This window comes from Typopeltis vanoorti, chromosome 11 (assembly GCF_054136105.1).
Source record: "Typopeltis vanoorti isolate ZY-2024b chromosome 11, IOZ_Tvanoo_1.0, whole genome shotgun sequence".
In the NCBI taxonomy this organism is placed as follows: Eukaryota; Metazoa; Arthropoda; class Arachnida; order Uropygi; family Thelyphonidae; genus Typopeltis; species Typopeltis vanoorti.
The window spans coordinates 15,562,859-15,577,253 of NC_143559.1; the positions used below are offsets into that span (position 1 = coordinate 15,562,859).

At 35.8% G+C, this 14,395-nt stretch overlaps 1 protein-coding gene across 1 annotated transcript in view; it reads left to right on the plus strand.

Moving 5' to 3' along the window:
• Positions 1–14,395, plus strand: part of LOC150101321 (uncharacterized) — a 338,470-nt gene that overhangs the window by 280,856 nt on the left and 43,219 nt on the right. The window contains exon 10 of the mRNA XM_090400766.1: positions 12,981–13,110. Within this exon, the coding sequence (XP_090256892.1) occupies positions 12,981–13,110 (130 nt within the window). The remainder of the gene's footprint in view (positions 1–12,980; positions 13,111–14,395) is intronic.

The following is a 14,395-nucleotide window of genomic DNA, read 5'->3' on the forward strand; positions in this document are numbered from 1 at the left end:
TCCGGGGCACCTCAGAAAAAATAACCAAAATCTTAAAAAAATATGACCTAACTTCTTGTCACAAACCGTATATAAAAAATTGGCTCCGTTATCCGCTCAACCAAAGACCAACCACTTCCCCTAGACCTACCTGGGGGTATACCAAGTCTGTTGCAGCTGTAAACTGTCCTACTTTGGCCAAAATAGGCAGGACAGCAAATGTCAGGATTTCAGAACATAAAGACTATCCGATTTCATCAGTACAGACACTCTGGGCTTGCAGACCATGCTCTAGATACCCACCACAGAATATGTTAGAAGAAATCCACGCTGATACACTGCAGCAAGGTTAAATATGAAAGATCTTTCATAGAATCAGTCTCAGCTCTGAAAAACTTTCCAAACCTCAACAAATTTGGGTGCATGAGACTGCCCCAAATTTGGGAAGCTTGCATCACGAGAACATCAGCCCAACAGCCAAGACAACCCAATTAGCCCACTGGGGGCACCATTAGGACTCTTGGAACAACAGTAGTTTCTCTCTTCTGCCTCATTTGCTTTTTGTAGTGCCTATGTGCACGTGTCATATTTGTATGTTCTCATTGAAGACGGCAATGTGACATTGCTGAAATATAGGAAGTATTTATTAAAGTTTCTTTTAATTAATATTCCAGTATATGTTGTGAATTCCCTAAATAAATTAATAGTCATGTATTACCAATGTATAAACCTTTCTACAAGAATTATAGTAAGAAAGAGAAAATTGAAATATGGAAGAAGACACACACTGTAGGTCTTCTTCTATATGAAGAAGCCAATAGGAGAAGAAATAATATGAAACCAATAGGAGGAGGAATAATCATGGAAAAATACCTTTGCCAGATGGAGAAGGCAAGGTGTCAATATGGCAGTATCTGCATGAGATTTTGCCATGCATTTAAAGAGAATATATTAATTAATTGAAAATCAATGATCTGGTTGTTAAATGAAAGTTTGAAACTGGTTGTGTCTTTTTATGTGACTCACACTCACAAAGGGTTGTAAACCTATGGCCCATTAGTACTGTGGGTGGACTAAGGACTTTTTTATATTTTTATTTATTTATTACATAATTCAGAAATTCTGCTCTACAAACCAAAAATAAATCTTTTTCAAGCCACATCAGTCCTTCAGTAAGGAGGGTGGTAGTCTCACACTGGGCAATGAAATTCGTCTACTACTACTACTACTACTACTACTGCTCCCATCTAGAAGTAACATACAGAGAAACAAAGCAATAAGATCATGCCATTATGTAAAGGTGGTACCAAGATGTCTAGTGGATGCATTTGGCTGACTGATAGATGGAGAGAGAGCAGCATCAAGAAAGAAGATAGTAAGTGAGGTTTTTAGGGCTGAAATATACTCAGAACATTACTATTCAGTTTTATATTATGATAAGCCAGCTTGTAGTTCTTCTGTGTTAATTAAGATTTGAAGAAAAAAAAATGGTGAGGACTTGTATACCTGAATTGGTGCAATCATTTGAAAAGGCCAGCATAGATTTATTAAAGAGCAATCTTGTTTTAGTGATTTAATCACATTTACAATAAGGTAAGAACAGTCTTTGATAATGAAATGCATGTACTGTATTTTAGCTGCAGTGAATGGGTTTGAATAACTGGGTGATGGATCAGCTAGGCAATTGTTTATCTTTATAATAGATATCGAAGAAATGTGTATGGAAGAGTGGAGTAGTATCAGGATAGTGGGTTATTACTATGAAATAATCCACTATTTTTGTATTAATGATATTTTGAATAGACTGTGGGAGTATATGCAGTTGAATGCAGAGCCGATGAGAGTTATTAGAAATGGTACCAACGTGGTGGCTGTTCAAGATGATATTAATAAGCTAGAAAGGTGAACAAATGAGTAGGGATGAAATTTAATGTGGGTAAGGCTCTAAAATTTTGAGATTCAAAAATTGTGTATTGTATTCCAGTTAGGACCAAGATAGAGATGATGGTGAGAGTGTAACGGATTTTTAAATTGCATACCTTGAACTTCAAACAGGGAGTTGAAATTCAGGGGACACATATAGTGGAGATACTTAATGATCAGTTCATAAAGGTCTTTCATTCTTGTGAATGTGACATCATGCAGTGTTTAAGAGCAGTTGAAGATGAGGAGGAGAGACTGACTATAAGTGAGCAAGAGGTATATGGGAAATTGAAAAAGCTTGATGTTAATAAGGCTGTGGGACTTGATAATATATCACCAGGTATTTCAAAAGAATGTGAGAGGGAGTGTTGGCATCTTCCTTGACATATTTTTTTAATGAGTCTTGCATTGGGTTGAGTTCCAAAGGAGTGGAAGCAGGGCAAGATTGTGCTGCTTATAAGGGAGGTGATAGAACTCAAGCATCAAATTATAGGCCTATCTGTGTGTCAGATGTTGTGGTTAAGGTGTTGGAGAGGCTGGTGAGAACCTGGATCCAGAATTGGGTTGACAACAATGGTATTACATTTGATGGACAGTATGGATTTTATAAAGGGGGGGGGGGGGTCATGTTTTAGTATCTACTTATTACAATAAGGTGACGGCTTCGTTGGGCAGAGGAGAGGGATACACAGTAGTATACTTAGATTTTGCAAAGGCTTTTGATAGATTAAAGTATGATAAGTTGATAGTCAAACTAGAGCAGATGGGGTTGGATATTAGATTAGTGCATTGGATTGGAGACATCTGATAGGTATCGGCAAAGTTGTGTATGGGGGAGAATATCCCGGAAGAGGAAAGTTACTAGCGGTGTGCCTCGGGGATTTGTTTTAGGACCATTGCTGTTTAATCTGTATGTTAATGATATTGGCAAAGATCTGGATGGAGATGTTCAGTTGTTTGCAGACGATACCAAGTTAGGACACTATGAAGAGTACAGCAGATGTTGTGGCCTTGCAAGAAGACTTGAATAGATTGAGTGAATGGGCATACGGTGAGAAACTTGGGGTGATAGTGGATAAGGATCTAAAATTTAGAGGACACATTTCCAAAATTGTGAGGAGGACAATGATTTGTAGAAGTAAGAAGATTCTTGTTCCATTGTATAAGGCTCTGATTAGGCCACGCATGGACTGCTATGCACATATTTGGTCACCTGATTTTCAAAAGGACAGAGAGATGTTGTCCAGATGTGACTGATTAAGGTAGTGTGTGATCTCTGGAATGCCGAATATGAGGAAAGGTTGAGAAGAAGCAATTTACAGAGTCTACTGGATAGGAGGAAGAGGGGTGATATGATAGAGACGTACAAGTTAGTAAGGGGTTGTTATAGGATCAATGCTGAAGAGGTTTTAAAGGAAAAATTCATTGCAGAAACTATTCATTGCTGGAAAATTAATCGCATGAAAATTCATCGCAGATATATGTGAAATAATATATTTTTTTAAAAAAATTACGTATAAAGTTATTCATATTCTTTCTTACTACAGGCTCTGTAGATGAAATATTAATTGTTATAGAACTGGTATAGGATGGTGAGGGAGAAAGAGCACCACATTTAAGAATATTTAGGGAGAATAGTTACATCCAACTAACTGCTGATTGTTGTCAGATTTCTGACAACAATCAGCAGTTGTAATAATCAAGACTTATTTTTTAGGGAGTAAAAGAACACTGTAAATGATGTTATACATGAAAAGATAATATGAAACCTATTAGTTAAAATTAAAATTATTCGAACTATGTTATCCGCTAAAACACGTTAGAACAAGTGTTGTGCACCTAAAAGGCATGAATGTCATGATGTTCTGTTTTTATTTTATTCTTTCAAAATTGTACTATTAGCCACTTCGAAGGAGCAATTATTATTCTGTTGTTATTAAAAAAACTTAAAAATTTATCTTCAAGAGGAACTGGAATCAGTTCAATCAGGCATCTCTCTATCAATATTTGTAGTTCTGAAAAAGGACTGTTTTGATGATCATGAAAAGGAATAGTTTTTATTTCTTACTATTCAAAAATGAGCAGTATGGAAAAAAAAATGAAACAAAACAGGTGAATGTACAGCCACAAAGTTTTCAAAATAAAAAATTATGGGCAACTCCTCTTAAGTAATCAAGAGTTTCATGATTTTCATAATCACTAACGATGAGCTGAAGTCTTTTCGCAGTATCTCGATAGCGTTTCTTACGTTGGTTGGATGCCAGCTATATATTGCTCTGTTTTCCCCCTCACTGAAATGTTGCTCATCCTTCAAAGATTTTAGAAACTTCCATATTGTCAGATGAGAAGCACTAATTAGTTCGCTGAACGCACGATGCCACCCGTTCACGGACAATTCATCGCACAATTTTCGTGCGATGAATTGTCCATGAACCCTGGAAGCTGTATAAGGAGGGTGTGAGGAGAGGAATGAGAAGCAGGTGTTTTGCGTGCAGAGTTTGTGAATGATTGGAATGCCTTGCCTGATAAGTCTTTAACTCCATGGATTTGTAGGTTAATAATAATAAAGGTGGTGAAGACCACCCAATAGATTGTTGACCATTAAAGATAAAGATATGGTGTCTCTATTTTATAAAGACTTAATTAGTTCACATCTGGTCTGGTTTCCCAGATTTCAAGAGGATGAGTAAACCTTAGAAGGAGAAGAAAACATGGATAACAAATATAACATCAGGACTTTGGAGTGTTGGCAGTGAGGAGAAGGTGCTGGCAATGGGATTTAAACCCATGGCTAATTGGTTATATAGCAGAAGTGCTATCCACTCAGCCAATCAGGCCAGCATATTAAATTCCAAGACTAAGTTTTATAACTTAATAAATAACTGATATTTTGCTGTTTCATGATTTCTAAGAATAATAATCTAAGAGCTGATATTTATCAGCTGTTTATAAAAGTAATTTGTTTTGATTACATATAATAAACTGTTATAACATATAATTTAGTATATTACATGTAGCACTTTATGAAGAGTTTGGAGAGAAGTTAATCTGAAAAATATATGGAACTGGCAGAAGTAAAATTCATTAGTTAATCAATGGCTGATCAGTTGTTTAGAGTTTCCTCATAAGATGTGAAATTCCTTTAGTATCATGCATAACAGATAATTTCTTTTTGCTCTGCAGTGCCCAAGGGTGATGTGCCATTAAATCTTGATCACCAATCATGTAATTGCTATTTTCAATTTTTCATGCATATGATTTTATCTTATATTTCTCTCTTTAGGGCATTTATGACTGTATAAGTTCAAATAGATCTTTGTCTTCCTCTGAAAATTTTGTTTCCACCATTTTGCATCAAACATCACTTTGCTGGCCTTTCCTTCCCTATTCTGTTGAGGTAACAATGTCAGGTTCCTTCCCAATATCTTCATTTTTTATATGATTCTGCAATTGATGCCACTTGCTTACTCTCCTAATTTTAATCAGAATTCATATATGTGTTGTTTCCAGTTCTTTGATCAACTGCTTTATTTCTAACCAAACTCCCAGATCCAGGAGTTAAAATTAGTTTGAAACCTATTTTGAACACTGCTAATTTAGTCTTTTGGTGTATTCCATGTAATTTATTTAGCTAGCTTCCCGCCATATCAGCTTTGCTTATTCTGTTGTCTGTCTTGTGCCTGCTCTCAACACTGTGTGTTAAGCCAGCCATGGTTAAAATATATTGTTGATGTGTTCTCACTCTCTTTGACTATGCATGTTAGACACATCCATCATCTCAACACCCAGAATCTAGTTTATAGGGTTTATAGAAAGTGATCAGTAACCTGCATTTCTTACACTTTAATAACTCATCTCCTGATGGAATCCTTTCTTCACAGTACACACAAATGTATTCACATAGGCAAATGTATTCACAAAGCATTCCATTACTCTTCCTTCCAGCAATATGGCATCATTAAAACACTAGTTAACAGATCCAGCAGTCTCTCTTTCAACTAGACATTCCTCACAGCTGAAGTCAACTGTATTCACCAACCTCTTAGTAATGGCTACAACCCTAAATAATTAAGATTATAACATAAGGATTATAGTGAAACTGTTAACTATTTCCCATATCTAAGGCATCTTCAAAAACAGCTAAGACCGTAAACAGCCTCTGCTGAGCTTTCAAACTCCATATCAAGCTAGCTACCCTAATCTACTTTGCTGAGGATCACTCCCCTAGCCTCTTTTACTTTCAGCCATCTACAGAATTCTTGTGCCCAAAAGGCAGCATTTTGGGGAATTGTAGAGCAGTGGAGTTGCTTGAGGATCAAAGCTAGATAACTGGAAAGCAATCTTCACATAATTTGTACAGAATGTGAAGAATTCACTGGGCTTCTAAACAGTGGCCAATACTTGCCATCCTGTGGTACACCTAAATACTGAATGAATGAGGAGAAATTGGCAATTTGTAACTCAGCTGAACAAATTATACCATATATTAGTTTAAATAAATTATGTAAAAGCCACTCAAGCCAACCAGGCAGGCTGGTTGGCTGAGTGGTTAGCGTATCCGCTCTCCAACCAAAAGGCTGCAAGTTCAAATCCCGCCGTGGGCTTGGATGTTTGTGAATATACTAGTGGTGGTGGGTGGTAGATTGGCATCAGTGTAGATGATGATGGTAGCTGCAGATCATTGTAGCTGGTGGATTGAGTGGTGGAGACAGCGAGAGTTGTAGAGTAGGTGCCCTTCCTTGATGAGTCTTGGGATTCTCTGGAGGTATGACATAATAATAATAATCAAATGTCATATCAGCTATGGCAATACCAAGTTAAATAAGTCTCTGTTATTTTCATGAGAGAACCAGGGAAAATAGTGAAAGTCAGCTATTAGAACAACCACATATTCAATACAATAGAAATAGGAAACGTCATTGCAAGGAGGTCAAGAAAAATCACATGTTGACATAATTGATAATTAGTATTATTGAAATGAAGACTAAAACAGGTGAGATGCTTCTAAATAATAACTACAGTAACTTCTTAAATTTACATGAGCGATTATGCTGTAGAATGTCATGCATAATCATCAAAAAATGTGATAATAAGGCCTATGAGGGTATCTCCTGTATCTTAGCTAAGTTACTTTTTCTGATGCATACCGTTCATTTTCTTTGATTGAAAGATTGAGCACTCAAAAGAAAATGATAAGCAACTGAAGAGTTTCTTTATTGATTTATTTATTTTCTCAGCAAGTTTTTACATTACGAAAACCAAACCATTGACAAAGTTCAAAAACCACGCTGAACTTGATGAAAAGAGCTTACATTCTCTATCCTCACACTCTTTTAAATCATCATAAAGGCTACTACGAGTTTTCTCTTGCATTTGCGCTAGGCTAAAGTTATCACGTTTTTTATTTTGGTCACTCATCCATGTAGCAAGCATTTTTTCCATGTGTTCTATAAAACATGACCCAACATATGAAAACTTTTGTGCAGTTAAGGACTGACACTCTTAACACTTTTCTTTTAATTTTGTCAGCACTATCTTGAATGGTACATGTATTATGTATAGAACATGTATTATGTAATTTTATCAGCACTATCTTGAATAGTACATGTATTTTGTATTCTTTCACTCAGACTTGAGCATGTTTAATGCATGCCATGTCCTCTTCTTGCTTGTATACACTTAAGCACTTAATTTCATTTCAAATGAAATCAATTTCCTCCAGTGCTTGCCATCATTCCCACTAGAACGATGAGGACATGTACTAGCCATAAGGATAATAATAATAAACACTAAATAAGTAAAAATAAGCAGAAAAGTGAAAAAATAAATGTTTGTACTTCCAATAGATGACCAATTAATAATATCACCAAAACAAAATAAGAAAATGATGGACTATTGCTCTGGCTTCTTGTGACATTTTCCATAAATATGGTTTATGTGCAGTTAAGGACACATTGAAATCACTTGAATTTGCATTAAATTACATAAATGTGATGTTAGATAATAACCCTCTCACTGAGGAAGCTACATAAAGAAGAAGAATTCAGACTGTCTTATAGCTTAATTTTTAAATATGTCACATGCTTTGGCTTTTCTGCCCATAGTTCCACTAAAGAAGGAGAGAAATTATTCAAGTAATTGGAGGGTGCAGTTATAAAGAAAAAGCTGGTCACCAGGATTTGAAGGGAATAAATTAATCTTTGGAAGAGTGCAGAGGTAGATAACAAAGATGATATCAGGACTGTACAATGGTAGTTGAGGATAGACCAAGGGAATGCGGACTGCAAAGTTTGGTAGGTAGAAGAAGGAGAGATGATTGAGATATTTAAACTGTTAAGAAGTAGTTTCAGGGTTGACACTGGGAAGTTCTTTTGTTTGGTGGAACAAGGAGAAGGAACGAGGGAGGATGGCTGAACCATGGAATGCACTGCCTGATCTAGTGGTGAGAGGACAAATGGTGAATGAGTTCAAGGAGTCGTATGATAGACTGTGTTTACTAGGGTTGGGCTCTTACAATGACTCATGACTTCATGGAGATCCTGAATCATAATAATAAAAATTATAATAATAACTACCTGAAATAGATTACAGGATTGGCCAAGTGGTTAGTTCGCTCTCCAACCAATAACACTGCCTTCAATATGTATGGTATAAATGTAGAAAGTATTTTTACCTTGGGTATAAATATGTTAAAGATACCAAGTAATTTTAAACCTGGTTTTACTCCATTTCCCAAGTAAGCAAACAGACTAAAAGTCAAGTTTGCGCCTGCAATTGATGCAAGTCTAACTGATCCCACAGGTAGTGCAGGAGCAGGGCAACTCGTGGCAAAGGTGGAACAAGTTCCGATCACTAATCTTAATATTTACCTTTAATGCCAAAACACATCTCCAAGAAGGGGATATATGATGTTTTGTATTAATAAGGTTAAAACACCTTATGGTAACTTGTTTTTGCAAAATACTTACAAGCTCTGTACTACTAAATCTTGGTATTTCTAATTCTAGCCTAGCTCCCACTGACGAGACCTCAATAAAGGTCGAAACCGGTCTGGGTAGTGGCCCCTTGCCTTTAATACAAAACATCATACATCCCCTTCTTGGAGATGTGTTTTGGCATTAAAGGTAAATATTAAGATTAGTGATCGGAGCTTGTTCCACCTTTGCCACGAGTTGCCCTGCTCCTGCACTACCTGTGGGATCAGTTAGACTTGCATCAATTGCAGGCGCAAACTTGACTTTTAGTCTGTTTGCTTACTTGGGAAATGGAGTAAAACCAGGTTTAAAATTACTTGGTATCTTTAACATATGTATGGTATAAGGCCACTACCACTTACTGGAGTCTTGATATGGCTTGAAAAAGTTCCATGTTTGGTCTCTATAGTTTCTGAATTATATTAAAAATAAATAAATAAAAAAATAAATCTCTCTTAGGCCACCTATGGTACTAATGTATTGCTGGTTTACAACCTTTCATTGGTGAGAATAATGTAAAAGAAAAGTAGAAAAGTATCTATTGCATTTTTGTTCCAGATATGGAACAAAACCTAACATCCTAATCAATACTTTTCCAACTGAAAAAAGAACACCCGGAAGACCAAGAATTACCTGGCTGAAATTAATAAAGAATATCTCGGGATGCAGAACATATAAGGAACTTTTTCGAACAGCAAGGAATAGAGAAGACTGGAAGATCCTGCTCAAGAGAAGACTCAACCCGTCTTAGACGGAAGAGAAGAAGAAGAAGATATGGAACAAAAATACAATGGATTCTTCATTACTGACATATATAAATAAATAGGTGCATAAAGATACATAGAGAGAGAATACATAACAAATAGAAAAGTCTTATCGATTATGATATTGTAGATAGTGGTGTCTTAGTATTGGTACACACAGTACCAAACAGAATCTTTTCTGACCCATAGATTGATATGATGCTGCTTATTCGTTCCTCCCACTTTCTCCCCATTCTTCATAACCATACAAAGGATCTGAAATAGGAAGTAACCACTACCTATGTGAGCAGGTAAAAAAATGAAAATTTCATTGAAAAAAAAAACATGCAGAGGTGAAACTGTAGATTCAAACATGCAAATATTATCATAGAAAGATCCACAGTAGCATAAGTGTTTTATCATGTTGAAGGAAATGCCAATATAATATATTGGCATTTCCTCTAATATTGGCATCCCCATCACTGGACTATTTGATGAGGTACTTGCAATTATAGGATGCCCTGCATAGCAAAGAGATTGTAAAGGCTATTATTGTTTTATAGGGGTAGTGTAACACTACATGTGCACCTCTGAGTAATATTAAAAAAAGCAACGGTAAAAATATTACATAAATCCTTTCATGGTGTAAATCAGCTTAAGGCAAAATTCCCATCAGTGACTGAAACACAGTCACTGATGTATATTGTGAAATGAAGACATTTTAAAATTGATATTTGATAACATTAGCCTTCTTGATTGAAACAAACAAAAAAATGTATAGGTGCATGCTCCAAAGTGAAATACATTGTTAATTAATTATCTTGTGAACAGTTTGAAAATAAACTGTAATCAAAAATATCTGTAGTCAGAATTGTTGGCCTGGTTGGCTCAGTGGTTAATCTATATGCTCTACAACTTTAGTTAATTCATTATCACAAGATAATGAATTAACTTTTCACTTTGGGAGCACGTATAATTTTTTTTTTTTCATTCAAGAAGACAAATATTATCAAATATTGATAAAAATATAAATTATCAAATTTAAAATTTCTTATTTTCAGAAAATCCTAGTATTGGAAAATAAGGTGAAGATTAGTCCCATCTATGACTGTGTTTCAGCACAGATGGAATTTTGCCTTAAGCTGGTTTACATCATAAAAGGATTTATTTAATTTTGCCATTACATTCTTCAGTATATTTTAGCCATAGTTTAAACTGCTTTTAATAGCTTAAACAGTTCAGCTAAACAGCAAGTATTACAGTGAAATCTTACTACAGCAAACTCACAGGAACCAGAGGAAAATTTTGTTATTATTATTATTATCCAGGCCTCCATGGAGTCAAAAGACTCATCATGGGAGGTTGTTTTTAGGAAACACAAAGTTTATCATACCACTCCTTGAACCCATTGACCGTTCCTGCTCCAACCACTCTCTCAGGCAATGCATTCCAAGGTTCAACCACCCTCCATGCAAAGAAACCACTCCTCACCCTCTTGTGTACAGCCTCCTTTCATAACTTCCAGGGATGGCTCCTTGTCATCGCTCCTTCCCGCCGTTCCACCAAGTGAAAGAACTCTCCAATGTCTACCCTGTAACTGCCTCTCAACAGTTTAAAAGTCTCGATCATATCACCTCTCCTTCTATCAACCAAACTCTGCAGTCCATATTCCCTCAGTCGATCCTCATAATTCATATTGTACAGTCCTGAAACCATCTTTGTTATCCGCCTCTGTACCCTTTCCACAGTCAATTTATCCCCTTCAAATCCTGGGGACCAAATCTGAGAACAATAGTCTAAGTGTGGTCTGATCAGGGTCTTATACAATGGAATGATAACTTTTTTATCTCTGCAGGTCAGCGTCCTTCTCAGTATTGCAGCAATCCCCTGAGTTATCCTCACCACCTTTGCAATATGCTCCCTGAATTTCAGTTTTCTATCAATCATCATCCCCAGATCTCTTGTCTCCCCTACCTCCTTCAGTACAGCTCCTCCAATTGAGTATGCATCCTCCCATCGATGTTTCCCAAACCTCAAGACTTTGCATTTTACTGCATTGAACCGACACCCCCATTCATTTGTCCATCTGTCTAGTTTATTCAAATCCTCTTGCAGGGCTGCCACATCTGCACTATTACTGATAACTTTTCCCAGCTTCACATCATCCGCAAACAACTGAATGTCCCCTTGCAATCCATTGACAATATCATTGATATAAAGGTTGAACAATACAGGTCCCAGTACTGAACCCTGTGGAACCCCACTTGTAACCTTCTGCTTCCTTGATATTGCCCAACCATACACAACTCTCTGATACCTATCAGTCAGCCAATCCTGAATCCATTTGACTAACTCGACATTTAAACCCATGTGCTGAAACTTAAATATCAGCTTATCATGTGGCACCCTGTCAAACGCCTTTGAAAAATCCAAAAAAAGGCAGTATATGCCTTTCCCTCATCAACTGCTCTTGTCACTTTATTATAAAAGGCAATCATATTACCAAAGCAAGAGTACCCCTTAACAAATCCATGTAGATTCTCACAGATAACATTACCCTTATCTGATCAATGCTGTATATATAGTCCTTCACTAATTTCTTCAAGATCTTAACAACTACTGATGGCACACAAACAGGCCTATAATTAGACACTTCCAGTCTGCTACCGCCGTTATGCAGCGGCACTATCTTACCTTCCTTCCATTCCCTGGGTACCTTTCCCACAGCCAGACTTTTATTGAAAAGCCAGGTCAACGGAGCTGTCAGTTCTTTAGCACATTCTCTCAAAACATGTGGTGAAATACCATCTAGTCCAACAGCTTTACTGGTATCCAGAGTACTCAGTATTTGGAACACACTCTCCTCTTGCACCTCTAAACCCTGAACCTGCCCTCTAGTATTATAGTATAAAGTTTTCTGTAATGAATTTCCTTTAGAAAACATTGATACTATCAAGAATTTAGCTTGACATTTTTTGAATTTTGTTATAATGAATAAGATCATTATAACTGTTTGCCATATGTAAGTTGACTGAACTTAGGAGAAAAGAAATACTTGAAAGCTATTTTTAAGCCAATACCAGGTATATGAAAGTTTACTTTTTGTACTTTTCCCAACACAAGAGAAAGAAAACAGTACACATCAAGTACTTTTGATAACCAACACTGTACTTGAGGTATAATATTTGAAGTGCTTTGTTGCTTATAATCCTTACTTAATTATTGATTGGAAAGAAAGAATTTATTCATTTGCCCCCAAATCTTCAAGTTTCCCCAATATTCTATAATTGTAATATTTTTAGATAGTATATATTTTTCACAATATAATTTTTAACACACAACTTCTTTTGCACGCATGTAGGCTCGCAATTCAGAGCAGAAAAGAGAGTGGTGCTTACAATTAAAGCATGTCATTTTGGAAAATTATAATGCAGTTATTCCACTGCATGCTCGACAATTAGTAATGGAACTAGGACAGAATAAAAAGGAAGGTAAAGTCATTATTTAAAATAATAATAACAGTTATGCTACTTGTACTGTACAATACTAAAATTGGCCTTAGGTAAAATTAGATAATTTAAGTATAATTGTATGTGTTGAATACATGATATTCATAATATTCTGTAAACCACAGTTTGCTAAAGAAAACATCTTTTGCTCAGCAGAAATCATCAGCACAGAGTTATACAGTTAAAGTGTGCATGCACACATAAACACATTCCAGTTCATGCAGCTGCCCATCCTTATTATTTAATAATGATTATCTCATCACATCATGTTACATATGTGTGTATGTGCTATTGTCAATGTCAAATGAATGAGATTTCTTCATATGCCGCTATCATATAACCACAAAGAGTGAGAACATAGTATGGCTACCATGCTGAGTGTCACATCTGGTTTTGCATCCACGTGATTAAGTAGTTAAAAAAAAAAAAAAAAGATGATCCTTATAAACTTAAGACATACAAGGTAATCCAGAATAGGCTTTTGCAAAATGAGTTATATGTTGGGATTTCACACTGCTTAGAGCATTAAGAGTGTATGTACACTATAGTATTATGGCTTTAACATGAAAAAAAAAAAAAAAAAAAATTGGCACACATCACACAAAATTAAACCATCTGAGCTAACCAAGGCATTTCAGAGAAAGCTTGAAAAAAAAAAGTAAAGAGAAAATCAGTGGTCAAGAGAAGGTTTTTTGCTTTCTCTTAAAATATTGTAAGTTTATGAAGTGACTTTGTGGGATGTATTTTGGTTGTTGCTCATTTGTTGCTGCAGATACACTGACTGCATGATTTTGCATGTTGATGTTGCAATTACTTGTCTTTGCATAAATAGTTATTTTTCTCAGGTCCACCACATATTGCTAAGAGGCATTAAAATCTCTAAAATAGGTCTTGCATTTCTGATTAAGGCATACCAAGTTGTAATTTGGGAGTAAAATAGGAGAGCAGAACTTGAATGGGTAGGGCTGTCCACATTATGTTATCTAAATGGTATGTATGGAGAGACCGTGTGAGTGATTGCTACTTCTGTTTAATTTTTTGTTATTTAAGCAATTTTAGTCATTTAAGCTTCTGTTACAAAGTATTGATAAAATTCATTGATGTTTCGTAATGGTGATATAGCCCAAACATATGAAGTTAAGAAAGTTGATTATATTTTAACAATATTAAAAACTTATCAACCTCTTTAGCAGATTGAATTGTGATGAAATGGTTTTTCTTACCTCAGGGTTTATTTTACACATTGTTTTATCTATAGAAGGAGAAT